Below are 18835 nucleotides of genomic sequence, written 5' to 3' on the forward strand. Positions count from 1 at the left end.
TACTTAAATCAATAAAGTGTTCGTACGAGAGTTTAAAGCAATAGTATTAAATGCACTGTAAAATCGATCACCTATCTCTTACCATTAACCTATATTTATAGTTTTTGGCATGGACTTGAAATTAGTGAAACCTTAATCTCGGCTCAATCTCAGCCCAACACTTTTAATTACCATTTACCTTAATATTTGTAGAAAAACCTGTTTATCGACTACGGTCGGTCGTCGTTGTTCAAGGCTATCTAGTCTTGCATGTTGAATCTGCTACATTTGTTCACTGCATAGTCACTGCTTACTCTGTGACCATCCGATTTCATTGGTTGATCCTTCGGGTTATACGGTACACAAACTATTATTTAGAATATTATAAAAAAAAATAACTACCAAGTTAATGTCTATGTTAATATATATCATTGATTTATAAGATTACTTACATAGTTGGTAGAACTATTACTCATTAAGCATTTGATCTTAATTAGCATAATATTGGGTTTAGGGTTTAATGGAATGATGGTAAGATGAGGTGAAAGATTAGGATACCCTCTCCCTCTATAATGGTCTGGTTTTTAGGTAGACCCAACCGTTAGGTACTTAAGAAGGAATAGCCACACATTGTATAATGAGATTGTTTGAGTGAGAGAAAGAGAGAGAGAAGAAGAAGGGAGAGAGAGAAAAGGGCATCTGCAGGTTGATATTGGAAACATTTAACTGGGTTTAGTACAGCTATGTAGCTTCCATAGAGGAGACAGCTTGACGGCTAGGGATTCCAATAAATGTTCCTAGCTACAAATTCACATATCCAACCCTATGATTTACACTTTAAATTCTCTATTTTTCAATAATCATACCTTCAGACAAAAGGAAAATAATTCAATGCTGGAAAAATGAATATGTGTATAGACCTGAACACCCGTGCTCAGCTGCCACAATTTCCTCAGAAACCAAACAGGTCCTATTTGCGGGAAAATCCAAATAGAGAGGTCCAATTTTCCCTTCTACGGTTTACCATAACTAAATTTTACAGCAGTGAAAATAAAAGGTAGGGGCCATTCTTCACAATTCCATTTCCTACTACTTACTACCATATATACCTAATTACCAAACAAACAACAATTAATTAACACATTAATCCTCATTAACATAGATGTTTTAAATCACAATTCGTACAGATCAATAACGCCAGATTAATACAAACTTGGGAGTTACAGGTGATAATGGAAGAAAAGAAGAAGAAGAAGAAGAAGTAGAAATACTAGTTCACTATATATTATATATTATTATTTTTATGATTATCATCATTATTGTTGTTGTTGACGCTGCTTCGTTAATTCCTTGCAAATGTTGATTAGCCATGCAAATTAAACTGCTCCAACATGCACTACCCGCTGGAGAAAAACAGTGAGCTTGAATTTGTAGAAGGGTTTGTGCTCTGATACGGCCTCTGCCGGAAATAGTCCGGCGGTGACACCGCCACCGTCACCGACGACGACTGAGCTCCGGAGTCAGGTGGAGATCCTTCAAAACAAAAATACAACAACAGAAAACCCTCATTCTCCCCATGAATATTTTTCAAGGAATCATGCATGTAACTCCAACAAAACAGTTTGAAGGTGAGATTTTGGAAACATGGTCTGCGTAAATTTAAAAAAGAATTGATCTTTTTGCTCTCTGACGACAGATCTTGATTGTTGAATGAGTTATTATAGCAATTAGAGCGATGAGAGAAAGAAGAAGAATAGAGAGAGAGAGAGATTGTACTTGCAACATTATCCAAAGAGGGTTGAGATTTCTGAATTTCTTGAGATGGTTGCTGAGTTTTTCTTCTGCGGCGATTGTGATCTGCCAATCTCTTCCTGCAGCTACGTTTTCCGTTATCAAATTCAGAGAGAAGATGGAACCTGCACGTCAAAATCAAACAATAGTTAATTAATTAGAGAAAAAAACACGTACCCCAAAAAAAAAAATAATAATAATAATATATAGTTATTATTTTGTTGATGCAATGCACTATGCAGCTGTTTTTAATGGTACTAACTAAAAGGAGCAAAACGATGCAGTACGTAGGTTGCAAAACTGAAAGTAGAGTAAGAGCAAACAAGAAACATGTTAGGGACGCAAATGCCCTCGGGATTTCCCCACGTACGGCAAACTCAATCATTATCAACACTCTCCCAAGGGCACTTTGGTCTTTTCAACCCCCACCCCCTACATCCATGGAGAAACCATTCCATGTTTCACACATTTTCATTAATTTCTAAGAAACCAACGTAATTTTTCTAAGACCCACCCAGATTTCAGTCGTGATTTTTTCTACCATGGGTGGAAAAATAAGAACGAAAACCAGGGATGTTTTCGTCATTTCACCAGCCTCCCCATTAAATGAACATTTAATTTGAACTAAGTTTAACCCGTGGTTGGTTCAGTGTGTTGTGTTGCAAAGTGAAATAAAATTGCTACGCAAGGGGTAGCGAAAAGACGCAAGTGCCCTTGGGAGAGGCAAACTCAATCAATGATTGATGTTTATTTTCCGACGGTGGGGAAGAGACAGGCGCCACCACAACCTGCTGCATTGCTGGCAGAATCGCTGAGTCAACCCGGCTGCGATGACCGTGGCGGCTTTCGAGTGGAACTCGCACACCTTGTGGCGTCGGTGGTAGTGCTTGGCCTGAGACAGATCAGCATTGCATCCCTCGGCCTGGCAGCGCGGGGAGTTGGAGGAAGCCGCCGAACCGGATTCCGCCGGCCGAGACCGACGGTAGAGACGGCTCACGAAATCGTCCTCGGAGGAGGAGAAATACGTCCGCCCACCGAGATTTAGGCCAATTCGAGAGCCGACAAAGTCCATGGGTCGGCCGACGTCCTCGGACTTGGGAACGAGGAGGAGTCCGCCCGGGCCGGGTCCGGGCCCGGGGCCGCAGTTGGCTGCGTTGACGTGGGGAAGCGGGTCAAGGGAGAGCATGGAAGGGGGTGGGGGGTAGGAGGCGGAGGACGCGCCGTGGAAGGCGCGTGGGTCGAAGAAGGGGTGGTGGTGGTGGTTGTTGAGGTGGTGGTGGTGCGGCTGGGGGTTGAAGTGGTGGTGGTGGTGGTTGGTGAAGTCGACGGTGGCGGCGGCGGCAGTGGTGACGGCGGAGTGAGTTGGCGCGTGCAGAAAGTGGTCGGGGATGAGGGAGTGCGAGGCGTAGTGGTCGAAGATTTGACGGTGGGTCTGGTCGGAAGCTCCGGCTGCGGTCTCCTCGTTTCCTGTTAGCATTATTGAAGACGGGTTTCCCCATTCGTAGTCCAACATGTCTCAAACACTGCAAACACTAGAAAGCGATTACAAAATAAGGTGGTAAGAAGAAGAAGAGGAAAAGAAGATTCGAGAAAAATAAGGAAAATAAAAACATGGTTTTTGTTTTTTTAAGGAAGGGTTTATGAACAAGTAAGTGTTTGTAGTGTTACCTGTGTGAGTTTGGAGAGTGAGTGAAGTGAAAGAGTGAGAGAGATATGATTGCAAAGAATAAAAGCCCTAATTTGGAGAGCTTGTGTTGTTGTTGTTGTTAGCTTTCCAACTTCATTTTCTTCTCTCTATCTTTCTTTCTCACCACAATGGCGTGCACATTAAGTCTTTTTTTTCTTTATTTCTTCCGTTTCTCTCTGTGTTTTTCTTTCTCTCTCTCTCTTTTCACACTTTGTGGTTTAAGACTGTGCCTCTTTGCTAAATGGATGTGCGTTTAAAAGATCTCACTTTCACCCTCAAAAAGCTGAACCCTTTTGTCTCCTTTCTCTATCTCTCTCTTTCTCTTTCTCTTTCTCTCTATGCCAAGAAAAGTTACTATACTCTCTATCTCTCTGTTTCTCTCTATTGGTGTGAGAGTGTGTGAGAGTTTGAGGGAAACTCAGTTTATGAGGCGGCTTCTGCAGACAGTGGGTAATTGGTTGGTCATCTGTACTGTGATACATGTTACAACTTCAATGGAAAAATTACCATCTTTTTCACTTTTTTTCAAAAGGTATAAACAAAACTTTACTACAATACTACAATATCATTCACCCAATGAACTTCAATGTTATCCTTTGGTACCAAATATCATAAAGGTCAATTTTTTTTTTTTTTTTCCTTCCATTCAATTTTACCCCATATACAACAAATTCAGAAACTCACACCCACATACCATAAAATGGTTTTATATTCAAGTTTAAGTTTAATCTAATTATGAAATGGAAAAAAGGTAGAATTTTTATAATTTTGAGTTGAATGAAATGAACATGCAAGCGTACGGATACACATTGAAAGTGAAGATATTTTGATTTATTTTTTCTGAAGAGGTACAATATTACCCTGCTTTTTTGTACCAGATAAGTTAGAGGAAGAAGGAGCATGGTGGTGATGGTGGGAGCAGTAATTAATTAGCAATGTGAGAAGTAGACAAAGCAATAAAACAAAAACTGATTAACCCGATTTTGAAGTGAACAAGAGCAGAACCTAGAAAAATCAGAAGGTGTATATTTATAACATATGGCATCTAAATTAATGTTTTTTCGTGATATCTAATAATGTTGTTGGTGAGATGGGTTAGTAAACTGAAGAGGGTGAGAATAAATTTTCGGACCCACAATCTGATTTTTGAGTTTGGTCCGTTTGATGAGTGGCTCCCAGATGATGATTAATCGTGATATATGGCTAGGTGGATTTTGTGATATGCTTAATTGAATTTTCGCTTTCTTGCTTTTCCAAACGCACCCCTTTATTTCGTTTTTGAACATTTGAAAGGGACTCTTTAGAACAAGTGCAACTGCATCTGTTTCATTATTTCAGTGTAAATGGCACCATGTTTTTTACATTAAAAGTTTCAACCCATGTGATTCTCTTCCTAATAAACACAATCACTTTTATTTTTTTTTCAAACATTTTTCAAATCCTTCGACCCACTTAGGTTTTTCATTTAGTCATCTGGTCGTGTTCTTAACTTCTTATTAAGCAAAAAGATTAATTAACATCCCATGATTCTGCTTAGTTTTCGTCCTTCTTCACAGTTCTCAATTTTGTCACCATAGATGAGCAAAAAACAAAAAAGGAAAAGCTGTCAGTGCTTAAATCAGATCTTACTTCACTTCTTAAATATCAACAGCTTTATTTATAGACTATACTGCGAAACATAAAGCCTTTTTCTTCTTTATCTTACAATCTTACTGCAACTCATATGTATTTTCAAAATCACCATTAAATCATACCAAACTTTTATTTATTTGCCCCTTTTAATATCTTTATTAGTATAATTTATATGTCAAAAAAGATATGAACTTTAAGGATGCGTATATATGATTAAGCTTGAAATGAAACATTCTCTACCTATGCACAGATTCCAATGAGAAAATGTGTTTGGTTTTGGTTGACTTGGGATTTTCCTTGGAGGGTTAAGTTTCCATTACACTGATCTATGCAGCATCATGCAGGAATTCTGTGTGCACTTCATTTTGTACAAAAACAAAGGCACACATCTCAGTACTATAGTCAGTTTGACATAACACAAGCTCATGCAGCATTGCAGCAGCAGATCCATCAACCTATATATCTATATATCTATATATATTATATATAGATATAACTCCACAGAGCAAGAAACAAAATCATATCATGTCAATATTGGAATTAATTGTACTTATATAGAGAAAACATGCATGCACCAAAATATATATTATTCTCTCTCACTACTCACTGCACTCACTGACCATGCAACCTAGCTACACCAAATTCTTCATTTCATATCTGTACTATTCTACTCATTACTGGTTTTTTTTATACTATTTTGTGAGGCTCCCCATAGAACAGAAGAAAACAATGTGACCAACATATATAGGAAGTTGGCGTAGATATATAAGTTGAATAATTGAAAAAATATTACTGTTGTAAGAGAGAAAAAGAACAATGGTACTATTTATATTCGTTTGACACTAACACATTCTTTTTACACCGAGTTATAGACATCTTGAACGCGATATATAGTAAAAATAGATAATCTGATTAAGGTTAACTCGACCTCAGAAACGGACTTCTAAAATAAAATTTACACTCTAGTTATATATTATAAATTGACCTTATCTTTAATCGACGTAAAATTTTTAATAAAATGTATCGAAGAATATTTTTCGAGAGGTGTTGGATTTTTTGTGGTGAGGATGGTTCCACATTAAGAAGGAAAAGAAAGAAAGAGAGAATTGAAGAGTGTAGAAAAGAGTCAAATGTTGGGACCTTTCTATGGCCCAAAAAGCAGCCATGCGAACCAAATTCTGCTCCAATTTCTGAAATTATCACGTGGCCTACCTCTCTACATCCCACCGGGAGACTTGCTGCAATTTCTTTTTACCATTCAATGCATTTACTTTTTTTTTTTTTCATATCATTCTTAGAGAATTTATACTTTTCAAAATAATAACTATTTTTATTTTTATTTTTAATGCAGGTAAAATTCTTTTATATTATAAATATATATATATATAATAACTATATATTAATAAGTAATTCGATAATAATGTGATAACAAAATAATACTAATTGTTAGAATATATTTTGGACTTAATTGCTAGAATAATGTGATAAATCATATTTTAGTATTGGTAATATTACAAGAACATAATAAACTAGTTTTGAAATACAAACGTTACTCTAAAATGAGATTCAAAAATGAGATGCTAGTAGAGTTCGTTAAGTCAAGAAAAATATCTTTATTATTATTATACATATATATGATCACTAAGTGCAAATCAAATATCTTTATTATTATTATTATTTTTACCATGCTTTATATAGCTAACTTGTTTGTGTGTGTTAGCTTTAGAATAAGCACTTAAATATTTTTTACACTCGACTTTTAATTATGAATATGTTTTCATTGTATTATAACAACACTATTTTGAGCATTCAATACTAAAAAGTTTGTTTGTTATATTAGATATTTTTAGGAAATGTGTGAGTCAACTTTTTAATGGCTTCGTAAGATAATTAATTTGATAGATTTGAATTGAGATTAGATCGTTTTATGCGATTTTTGTGTTATAAATTGTCTTGAAATATGTGGATATGATATTGTTTGGCAGATTATTTGGCTTGAGTGTGATTCAGAACTAACTCTTATGGTGTCTTCTGTGAGATGAAATGTTTAGCTTTGTGTTAATCCATAATCTTTCATTATTTACATATTTTTAAGAGTGATAATTGTACTATAATAGATTAATGATATTATAATAATATATATAAGTTATAGTTTGGTAGAGTAAGACTTATAGTTTTACATGTTTCACTTCTTTAAGTATAAGCGTGATCTATCTACATTCAGTTTTGCTTAATTTTGTATGTTTCTCCTTGTTTTTCATGAGTTTTGAGATAAATCCTTTCATAATTTATTATATTTTTCTTTTATTAATTTTTGTTGTCCTTTTGAGCATGCATCAACCTTTCATTTCCCCTTTAACCTTTGAACCATGATATTAATAACTTTTTGACAATAGATTATGTGTCACTATTTTATTGATTTATAAATTTGAAACGGATTAATCACAAGTCACTACATACACAGTTATAAAAAAAAATTGTCAGAAAAACATTTTCCTTAATCTTTTATGTCCAAGCTTTTATTAATTAGTTTAAAATAAGTTAATTTTATCAAAGCATTCTCCTATGTTGTACATGACAATAATAAAATAATATTTTCTCATTAATAAATTTTGTTGATATGGAAATATATACTTCATTACATTTGTATTTAACTTCGTTGTTTAATCACATTTTTGGAAAAAGAAAAAGAAAATATTTTTGTGATTAATCTGTTTAAAATATACGAACTAATAAAATAGTGATACATCTGTTATAAAAAAATTGTTAATATATAATGGTCCAAAAGAAAATTAAACATAACCCAATCAAGGTTGCAATTTGTTTCTTATTAAAATAATTATTATTATGAAACTACGACAGATATCCCTAACCCATTTGGTTAATTAATCCGTAGCTATGATCAATATCAATGTCTTGGATGCTATCTCTTCTTCATCTAAATTCCATAATTTGTAAATTATTGTATGCAAACTATATATATATATATATATATATATATATATATATATATATATATATATATATATATATATATATATATATATATATATATGTCCTAAATAACATGACATAGGGCAAGCCTCACCAAAATAAGTACAATTGAAAAGCATTTATGAGAAACCTAATTGCAGAAATGAAAATGCCAAAATCAAATGAGACGAAAAGAAAGAACAAGAGATAAAAATAAAAAATAAAAAATAAAAATAAAAATAAGAAAAAGGAAAAGGTTAAGTAAGTAGGGTTCCCTTGCAATATATCTCACGTCAATGTTAATTAATTAACTTTCCCTTTTACTATCAATTATTTGGCTGTTTGGAAACGTATATATAATTCACAAAATTACGTTAAAAATATGTTCAAAAATTTAAGTGAGTTTAAATTTTATATTAAATATATATATATATATATATATATATATATATATATATATATATATATATATATATATATATATATATATAAGATAGTTAAAAAATAACGTGTTAGGGAAATAAAAGAAATAATATTTTTCATAAATTAAAATTAATTTAAAAGCACAGATTAAAAAATAAAGATTTAGAAAAGTTATTTGAAAAAATATTTAGAAGTTAGTTTATATATCCTTTAGACACTTACCAACAATCTTATTTAAACAAACCACAATCAAAAAATAACATATTAAGAAATACTTTAATGATTGTTACTTATACCTAATATAGAAAATTGAACACACTGCACTTGTTTACTTCACAACTACTTATATATACGATTCATTAGGTTATGATATAATATAATAAAATAATAGAAAATAGTAATAAAATGGTAAACAATAATAAAATATAATGATATATTTTATATAATATTAATAATAATAAAGTAATTTTATATAATAAAAAATGAATTTGTACAATAATAATAAATAATATAATGTAAATTTTTTCAATAAAAATAATAATAAGTAAAATTAAATAATAATAATAATAATATTATTATTATTATCAATTACACTGTTGTATACTTTAATTATTTATTTAAATATAACATTGATTTAGCTATATATATTATTTGAAATCTTTTGTGATCTAAAAATAAAAATATATAAATTAAATATCAATAAAAATATTAAAAAACAATTGTGATAATAAATAATAACAAGTATTAATAATGCTATTAATAGTAAGAATAAAATTTTGTTTTAATTATTAACTTTATTAAATTTTTTTGTAACTTTTTTTTCATTCTCTTTTTCTTAATTTAAATAAAGATAATGATATGTTAAAGATAAATATTTTTACAGTATTTTAAGTATTTTTTTATTAAATTTAGAGTATGTCAATAAAATAATAAATAAATAAAGAATTATCAAAAAAATAGTATGTATATTGTATTAAAATATTATAAATTTTTTTATAAAAATATATTTTTTTACGAATGTGTAAAAGTAGGTAAAATATATGAAATAAAAAAAGATGGAAAAAAAAATTGTAAAAGTGTTGGGTGGAAGAAGATGTGACAATGTAGTGCAACAACAACAACCACCAAAATCCATCATTTCAATTCACTCCTAAACCTAATACCATATTAACTTTTATTTTATCTTTCACTTTTCATCACGTAACATCAATCATTCTAAAATCTCTTTTTCTTTAACTAAATACACACAAACACTATGTTTGGTAAGAGTTTTTGGTATAGTCTAATAAAAATAAGGCTATATTGTATCATTTCAAATTAATCTAATGTTTTCTCAAAATTAAACTACTTAAGAATGGAAACAATCACTCAAGATCTAAAAATACTCAATTATATAGTAAAATTATTTTTTTAATTTGTACAAATTCATGAGAAATTAAAATATATATATATAAATAATTTTAATGTGTGAAATAAGTAAAAGTTTATGACAATGTTATTTTAAATAATGAAATTTATTCTTGTAACTCCTGATATTAATTAAATATGATGAATAATTCTTTGAATGGAGATCGCAACATTACACGGGGAAGATTCGAAAGAAATCAATCTAGATCTTCAGTTAGAAATTAAAGATACTCAATCTGAATGTCAAAAGATAACTCTCAACGTTCAAATAAGGAAGTGTGATAATGTCGACCACATAAGCAAACTATTTTTCAGACGTGAAATAAGAAGAATCTTAAGATGTGATAATGATTAGATAGATGATTGACAATTATACACTACAAGTCCAAAATCGATGATTCCACCAATAATTACTTAATGTAAGATGTTTCATCAAAAAATAATGATAGATGCTTAAGTTTGGCATAATTCAACTACATGTTGGCTAAGTTTCGTGAAAGAAAATACTTAAAGACAATATATTCAGTAGAGTTAAACCTTATACGAGAAGTACAAAAAGAGGCTCATGGCATAAGAAATACCTCAAAAGCAAAGACAAGCCTTATACGATAAGTATGAGAAGAGGTCTATGTAATATGAAATAGCTCAAAAGTGAGAGCAGTGCTAGGTTATAGCACATGGGTATTCCAAAAAACATACCTAGTTTGGAAGAAGCTCAACGAAATGGTAAATTTGAGCCTAATCATCCATAATATAACTACTTGATAAATTTGAAACCCAGTATCCGATAATGTGACCACTCAGTAAATCCGAGCATGAGCGTTTGAATATGTGGCTACTCAATAAATCCGAACATAAAGGTTTGAATATGTAAAAACTCAATAAATCCAAGTATGAGTGTCCAAAAACATGACTATCTTAGGAAATTTTGAGAATGATTTAAGTGTCCAAAAATGTGACCACCTCAAAAAAATTATAGTATAAATTAAATTTTAAAAAACGTGATTGTACGAGCATCTAAATATGTGACTACTGAGTAAATCCAACCATGAACATTCAAATATGTGATTGCTTGGTAAATTTGAGCACGAACGTTCAAATATGTCACTACTTGATAAATTCGAGCATAGACTTTCGAATATGTGACTACTCAATAAAATTAGTCGCGAGTGTCCAAATATGTGATTACTTTGTAAATTTGAACGTAAGAGTTCAAATATGTAACTACTAGATAAATTCGAACATGGACATCTGAGTATATGACTACTCGATAAATTTGAGTATGAGTGTCTAAGTATATGATTTCTCAATAAATTCAAGCATAAATGTCTGACCATCGACCAAATGAAAAAAATATTTTAAACACTTTATAAGCATTCGACCACGAACTAACTTAAAAACACTCCTAATATCTTACAATATTCGATCATAACCTTGTATAATAAAGAGATGTGTACTTTCTTCTTAGTTTGAATTTTTCTTTTTTCAAAACTAAAATCTTTTATTTTAACAAAACATTTTCTTCTAAACTCATATACATCCAACATTCACAAACTACAATTAACGAAAAATAATAAAACTTGCTCATATTTTGAGATTTCGAACTAAGGATCTTATATTATGAAATATTTACAGCTAATATATTTTCATAATTCTTGTAGTGATTCAAAGCTTGATAACAAATCATGTTTATTAAACTATTTGATGAATCATTCATAATTTTCCGACCCATCTAAATATTTGATGAATCACATTACAATATGGTTTAAAGTTATAATTATAACTTTTTTTTTTCTTATTTTTAAGTGTATGAATCGAAACAAAAGATAAATGTGGAAAAAGGATGAAGGGATGAGAATGTAGCATCAATTATAGATAGTTTGTGCAGAGATGAGACAAATCCCACTCGCACATCCCATTCACTTTCGTCAGGCTATGGACACGTGGCAGAGGGTAGCCACTTGGTGTTTCATCGCAGCGAGTGCATCTAACTTGTGCATTGTGGCAAGTGAAATGCTTGTGCCGCGGATAAGAGAGAGAATGCACGAAAGTCCAAATTTGATGAGAAAAAGGCTGACACAGAGCATGACTCATGTACGGAATGTCTCATACATCAATTTTGCATCATCATTTATATATTCCAATGCTTAAATATTACAAAATTATTTATTTACATTAAAAATAATATATATGAACTTAAAATCATAAATTATATGATGTAATAAAAAATAAATATATAATGAATATAGATAAAATTGAAATATATTATTGTTATTATTATTATTTTGAATATTATTAACCTACTAATAAATATATTATTTATCTTCTTAACAAACACATATTTTTAATTTATGAAAAAAATGATGGCTTTAAACTCATTAATATTTTAGTTTTTATCATAAGGATTTCCAAGGAAGACATAATTATGCTAACTTTTGATTATGAGTTTAATGTGATAAAAGTCTTTTTTTTGGTTAAATTTTGTTTTTTTCTCTTATTTTTTTAAAAAATCTACTTTTATTTTCTTGATTTTTTTTTCTGACCCATTTTAATTCCTTAATATATTTTTTATAATATTTTTTTTTACTAATTTTAGTCTTCTAATATTGTTTTTGTCTACCAATTTTTAATCAACCTGTTTAACCTGAAACGGATTTTGGCAAAATTTCTCTAATGAACGATTTTAATCAACCTGTCTACCAATGTCACGTTAAACTTCAATTAAAGACAATTTTAAATACAAAAATTGAAGAAATAGACTTCATAAAAAGATTATTGGAGGACTAAAACCGATGAACAAATGTTAAAAAACTAAAATTAATTTTATTAAAAAACAAGAATTAAAAACAAAATGTTACCTAAAAAATTAATGTGGCTGTTATGTCATATTTATAATTCACGTGATAAGTCAGATGATTTTGACAACATAATAATGCAAATCTAAATACATTAACTTAAGGTTGACTCAAAAACATAAGTACAAAAATTCTAAAGATGAGAAATTTTAAAATAATTTCTTATTACGCTCCTATAGTTTTAAATTAATATTTTATAAAAGTGACTTTTTGGATTATCTGTTCTAAAAGTATTTCGTAATAATTTTTTTTTAATTTCGAAACATGATTTTTAAATAGGATCTTCGAAATATAAGTGTTTAGAATAAGCTTTTTCTAGAATACAGGATAAATACTTCAAAAAGGAGTTTTATAAATAAAATTTTCAAAATACATTTTTACGACCACTTATAATACTTTTTAAAATAAGTTTTTTAAATAAATATTTTAGAACAAACTTTTTCAAACACATTAAATGTGTTATGAAACAAGTTATTTTTTCTTTTCAGAATAAAAAATATATTGATCTTTTTCTATTAATATGGGTGCATTTAATAATAATGGAAGTGTAGAAAGAAAAATCCTAATAAGTTACATAGCCCATTATTGGACCACCATGACAATGGCAATGGAAGGTTTGTCTATTCATTCCATTTTGCATGTTTTTATTAATGTGAAGATGTTGAGATAGAAAAATAAATAAATAAACAATGTATGGAAAAATCAAATAATAATATTAATAGTATAGAAGTTTAAATAATAATAATAATAATAATAGTAACAGCAATTTTTTTTGGGGTAACACAAAATTTTCATAGTTCTACAACATTTACAACAATATCTCTTACTGGAAATACAATATAATGTTTTTGTTCACAGAACTAAAATATATTAATGTAATGTATAAACCATATGATTATAATATTTTTTAAATTTAGAAGCTAGTGCAAAAATAGAAAACAAAAGTTAAAATAATCAAGATTTAGTTTTAGATTTTATTAAGCTAATGTTATGTACTAATAGGAATGTCTGAAGTATATTTTAAAATAAGATGTTTTACTGATAATTGAAATCATTCAGAGATTTTAAGTAATTCAAAGTAGTTCAATTCTTGTTCATTTAATTGTTTCTATGCAAAGTAATAAGATTAGTGAGAGAAGGAGGAAAATGATACATAGCATTACTCATTCCCCTAAAACTGTTCATTTTGAGCAACACTATTGCCATGTTCTTCCGACCAAACTACTTTAGTTCCCACATATCTTTAACCCTAAAATAGAGGTTTGGACCACCTCACCTGAAAATAAGTAATAGCAAAAGTCAGTAGCATGCTAAAACTTCAATTGCTTGATTGGTGACAACTCCTTCCATCAAGTGTTGGAATTATCCCAACACTTTAATTTCTCCTATCTTTTCTACCACAACTTACTTTTCTGGAAACACTTTGTAAGATCACAATCCCTTTGTTCATATTGCAATCCTTTCCAGACTGTCCAACAAAATCTTTCTTGGTGAAACATGTGTTCATTTTCTAATGCAATGATTCCACCCAATATAAAGATCTTCCTCCAAAGGGGACCACACAAAAAATGGGAACGTGGAAACCACATGGTTGCCTAATGCTAGATTGTCTCAGTTGACCAAAGTCAACGGTTCAACCTCAATTTAACAAGCCCCTCCCCACTTTTCCCACGAATATTCAACTTCAGTCACAATCTTATTTGAAGCAAGATTACAAACTAAATATAAACTCCTCTTCTAACAAAAAAAAAAATCAAACTTTTAATTTGCCATACTATGATAAACTAACCCCAATGTAACCGATCCAATTCCTGTTAATCCCCACCCCAGGCTACCACAACTCAGTTTTGCACAAAACAGGCAATACAATTACATGATATTAACCTTAGCAAAGCCATCATTCTTCTTCATTGGTTCTAAATTCATGACTTGGTTAGAAGGTTGGAGAAGGGGTTGAGTTTAATGCCATTAGATGATAACGACCCCACATGTGGCTACGGACAATTCAAGGTCCACATAACAGTTTAATAATCAGGTCCATGTTTGGTATAGCTTATATTTTAAAGCGTTAAAAAAAAATCTGTCTAAAGAGAGTTTGTTAAAATAAGCACTATTGTTTCATCAAAATAAGTCAAGGCAGACAAGCAACAATAGTTCCATTTCTAGGATTGAGTGTAGTACTCGTAGTGTATATAAACTTGGGGAAAAATGTACACAATTGCAGTAACAGACCAGATAAGTAACCTAACCTAAATGCCTCAAGAAAGATTCTCCCACAAAACATTGACATTTTCGACCCATTTGACAATGCCACGACAAGCTTTTTCTCACTATATAGCAGCTCAAGGCATCTTACTTTCCCTTGTCATTTAAGGTTACAAGCGACTTGAGCAGTCCAGGGCTTATCTTGTCTGCAAGAACACCTGACTCTGATAGAAAGTAAGCTTTTTCCTTCATAATGCTCTGTAGTTTCTTTGACTCAAAGTCAAGCTTCGCTTGATCTGTAAATAATTACATGGTCAGTAGAAAAATATACCAATTAGTTTTTCGATAAAAGGACTTCACTCATAGCTGTAGTTCAAAGTTTGGACAATCGCAATATTAACGATCAATAAAAGAACATGAATGGAGGTAGTAAGTCTCAACACAACCTCTAAGCTATAATGTTGGTGTACATATCATGTCATTTGCTTATATAAGTAAAGATTACGTATTACACAATGAAAAGTAAATTAATAAAAAAAAATAATCAGAAAGTCCTATGTCAACAATTCAGATAAAGTTCTAGACAAAGAATAATTCTTTTAAGTGGTATTAGCATTTGAAAACCAAAACAGCGCAGTAGACAAAAGCCTCATTTAGGTAAAATTACATTCTTTTCATTGTTGCAGTGATTGCAATTACAAGTTGCCTACCACAATCAACTTGAACCAATAACTAGTATGACAGGCCCTTTAAATATCTTAAAAATATTTACGAACAAGAAAAGAGAAACAGTTAAAAACGCCAGTGAGACATGATTACAATGCCTCTGTACCCCGTTTTTCAAACTAACACATCAAACCCATCTTCTCATTTCATCCACTGTAATACAAAAATACATATGATTAGGGGGAAAGGTTAATCTCACACGTATTGGATAGATGAGGATTTAGGGGCTATGGCCAAACATTACTACTGTAGAATGCCCTGCCCCCTCCTCTCAGAATACAGAAGTAATGAGCAATAGGCAAGCAAGCATTACGCTCAAGCACACGATAAAAGATAACAAACGTGGGTGAACATTTAGGGAAATTTTATTTTTTTCTTTTAATATTTTTCCAATGGTTAGAGAATAGGGTGGCCAAACACCTGTTTCCAATATAGTATGAGCTGCATGAAACGGAATTCTGGCAAACAGATCTGTTCCTGGAAACATCATCCATGTCGGCTCAGAAGAGTTATGGTTGCCGCAGGTGTTGCAAACCTCCTGAACCAAAGGTCTTGAGCTGGTCCCAGCAACTCCCCTCATCATTGATTCAAAAGGAGATGGAACACTGCTCGTTGTTGTCCGAGCCCGTTTCCTTAATGCAGTAAGTGCTTCTCTATTCCCATTTCTCAATCTATCATTCTCAACCAACTGTATTTTTCCAAAAGGGACAATTGCATAGCACATTTGATAGAAAAACTATTAAAAAGAAGCTTTTATAGCCATAGTAAAAAAAAAACAAAAAAAAAAATCCCGATTGGCACTATGGTATTTAAGTGATTTTTGTTAAGGACGTAACATAGTAATAAGGAAATAACATTGGGATCAAGTAATTAGTTACTTTGTGAATCCAAACTGACCGACATAACTCATTTGGCACTTTAGTTGGTTGTTTGTAGCTTTTGGTGTGCGCATTGAGTTCTGTTTTAACTTATAGTTATTAGTCCTAATCCTAGATAGCAGCAGAGGGTAAGATAGTGGATAGTAGACTGGACAATATACCAACGATACTAGGGAAAAAAGAAATGCAACACCAAAGACATCTAATCTAAGAACAATTTACAGCAGACAACACCAAGGTCTCATAATTTAGGAGAGTTAGTTGCCCAACTACTTTGGTAGATGGGTCAAGGCTATATATAGTTTTTGCATTTAGGGTTGTGCTTAGCTAAAAGCTTTTTTCGAAAAACAAAACTACCATACCATAGTTTTTCAAAAGCTACGCTTCTAACTTATAGAGAAGCACTGGAATTTCTTTTACACTATGTTTTCCTTAAAAAACTTTTCTAAATATCTTCAAAACTTTAAGCAATTCAGCCTTTTCCCACTTGGTGGGTTTTGATAGATAGGTAGATAGATGGATCAAACTTTGCTATGTTTTACAGTAAATCATGTTGATATGGACAAATGATTGACCTTTACATCTTTTTTTTTATAGTTTTGCCTATAGTTTTTTCTGTTTCCCGTACTTCTAGTGATTAGTTTTTATGTCTTCATTATGGTTAAAAGTTATAACCATTTTAATCCTGATTAATGGTTTTATACATCACACTAATTGAAGAAAGTCATACACCTTTTTTAAAAGTAGATCATGATTAACAAATGTTTTAATCCTGTGCAACTTAGAAGAAATAGACCATTTTAAAGTTATATAAGGTTAAGTTGCACATGATTAAAAACATCAAGGTGGCAAGCTATTCACGCGTTAATCACTTGACAGAGTTTGTCAAATTTTAACAGAAAAATTAGCATAAGAAGTTTCTGCATTTTGAGAACCTTGAGAATCTAGACATGCCTTTTGAAGTCTAGAGACAAAGTTGTACAAGACACAGACCTCAAGCTGCTAGTTTGTAGCTTTCCACGATTAATATGCTACAGAACTACCATTTTAAAGTTATATATGGTTAAGTTGCACATGATTAAAAACATCAAGGTGGCAAGCTATTCACGTGTTAATCACTTGACAGAGTTTGTCAAATTTTAACAGAAAAATTAGCATAAGAAGTTTCTGCATTTTGAGAACCTTGAGAATCTAAACATGCCTTTTGAAGTCTAGAAACAAAGTTGTACAAGACACAGACCTCAAGCTGCTAGTTTGTAGTTTTCCACGATTAATATGCTACAGAACTATTTCATCTTGAGGATATATCATTGAAATCTGAGGAACAGTGTAGCAGACTCTTCTTATATTTATTCATTTATGAAACGAGCAGGATGTTTTCAACATAAAATTTGTGTAAAAACCTTGGAAGAAGACAGGCAAAGTAAAAGAAGAATACATTAGATGAGAGTAAAGTGTCTCAAATAAGTCCTTATCATGTTCCCAAGAGAAAATTTGAATAAAGCGATAGATTCTGACATACATATTTCATACAAACCAAGGAAAAAGTTACACCAGAAAGAAAAATAATTATGAATTTTATTACTTTCTTTGTAGCAATAGAAGCTAGATTTTGCTCCTTTTTAATGAATTTTATTACTTTCTTTGTTTTTAAGTCTTTGTAAAAACATTAATCAACTTCAATTCATAAATTTGAATTACCTGTTGTCGGGCTAAAAGATGATGCTCAGCTTCCACTTCCAGTTCTGTTAATTTTTTTTGCAACTGTTTCATGGTCTCATCCATATTCGAAGAAAAGAAACTCCTGCAAGATTTTTTTGAAAAAAAAAAAATTATCTAGAGAAATTTGTGTAAAATATCAGCAAAACAACAATCATTCAGTTGAATCAAATTCCTACCGGGTACAGAGGCGATTGGAGCTCGACCAATTTGGGACAAAGCAACCTTGGGTTTTTAAAATTAGGAATTTTAGAACATAAGGATGCAACCTACAAAGGACAATTTCAAATTTGATGCAACTGGGGAACAACAACTTTCTTTAATATAAACACATTCTTCGGAACTGAAATAGGGTTCGATGCACGTACTTCTACACAGCGACAATTCTCTCACCGGAGTTCACTCGCCAACGTCAACCGGACTTCGTCTTCTTCGACTGAACTCCGATTTCAGATTAGGTTACGAGGTTACAGTCCGAGGAAGGTTCAGTGAGATGATGCAAAGGGCGAGAAAGAACAAGATTTCGGTGCTAATTAGAAGATTAATAATTTATTTCTTAA

The 18835-nt window shown here is 31.2% G+C and overlaps 2 protein-coding genes across 5 annotated transcripts; both read right to left on the reverse strand.

The window, feature by feature from the left end:
- Positions 1-1110: 1110 nt before the first annotated feature.
- LOC106773739 (squamosa promoter-binding-like protein 8) lies at positions 1111-3876 on the reverse strand. 2 transcript variants are annotated; one of them, XM_014660484.2, is made up of 4 exons: positions 3439-3876; positions 2559-3293; positions 1756-1895; positions 1111-1512 (listed from the first exon to the last, which is right to left on the reverse strand). In XM_014660484.2, exons 2-4 carry the CDS (start codon positions 3281-3283, stop codon positions 1376-1378), a joined length of 1002 nt encoding a protein of 333 aa, XP_014515970.1. In that variant the 5' UTR covers positions 3284-3293; positions 3439-3876; the 3' UTR covers positions 1111-1375. The 2 variants fall into 2 exon arrangements, with proteins under 2 accessions (XP_014515970.1, XP_014515969.1); XM_014660483.2 differs by having other exon boundaries at positions 2559-3302; positions 3439-3875.
- An 11000-nt stretch (positions 3877-14876) lies between these two features.
- LOC106773025 lies at positions 14877-18814 on the reverse strand. 3 transcript variants are annotated; one of them, XM_014659699.2, is made up of 5 exons: positions 18644-18814; positions 18455-18500; positions 18258-18360; positions 16099-16366; positions 14877-15248 (listed from the first exon to the last, which is right to left on the reverse strand). In XM_014659699.2, exons 3-5 carry the CDS (start codon positions 18339-18341, stop codon positions 15100-15102), a joined length of 501 nt encoding a protein of 166 aa, XP_014515185.1. In that variant the 5' UTR covers positions 18342-18360; positions 18455-18500; positions 18644-18814; the 3' UTR covers positions 14877-15099. The 3 variants fall into 3 exon arrangements, with proteins under 3 accessions (XP_014515185.1, XP_014515183.1, XP_014515182.1); XM_014659697.2 differs by having other exon boundaries at positions 18455-18544; positions 18644-18813; XM_014659696.2 differs by having other exon boundaries at positions 18455-18813.
- Positions 18815-18835: the final 21 nt, after the last annotated feature.

Source organism: Vigna radiata, chromosome 9, assembly GCF_000741045.1.
Source record: "Vigna radiata var. radiata cultivar VC1973A chromosome 9, Vradiata_ver6, whole genome shotgun sequence".
NCBI classification, from domain to species: domain Eukaryota; kingdom Viridiplantae; phylum Streptophyta; class Magnoliopsida; order Fabales; family Fabaceae; genus Vigna; species Vigna radiata.

Excerpts from the sequence above, each read along its gene's own strand:
- LOC106773739 (XM_014660484.2), bottom strand. The coding sequence starts at position 3,283 with ATGTTGGACTACGAATGGGGAAACCCGTCTTCAATAATGCTAACAGGA. Across the intron at positions 1,896-2,558 it reads TTCTGCCAGCAATGCAGCAG|GTTCCATCTTCTCTCTGAAT; the intron begins GTTGTGGTGGCG and ends TTTGACGTGCAG. Across the intron at positions 1,513-1,755 it reads CTCTTTGGATAATGTTGCAA|GATCTCCACCTGACTCCGGA; the intron begins GTACAATCTCTC and ends TTTGTTTTGAAG.
- LOC106773025 (XM_014659699.2), bottom strand. The coding sequence starts at position 18,341 with ATGGATGAGACCATGAAACAGTTGCAAAAAAAATTAACAGAACTGGAA. Across the intron at positions 16,367-18,257 it reads ATCTTTTAGCCCGACAACAG|TTGGTTGAGAATGATAGATT; the intron begins GTAATTCAAATT and ends GGAAAAATACAG. Across the intron at positions 15,249-16,098 it reads TCATACTATATTGGAAACAG|ATCAAGCGAAGCTTGACTTT; the intron begins GTGTTTGGCCAC and ends AATTATTTACAG.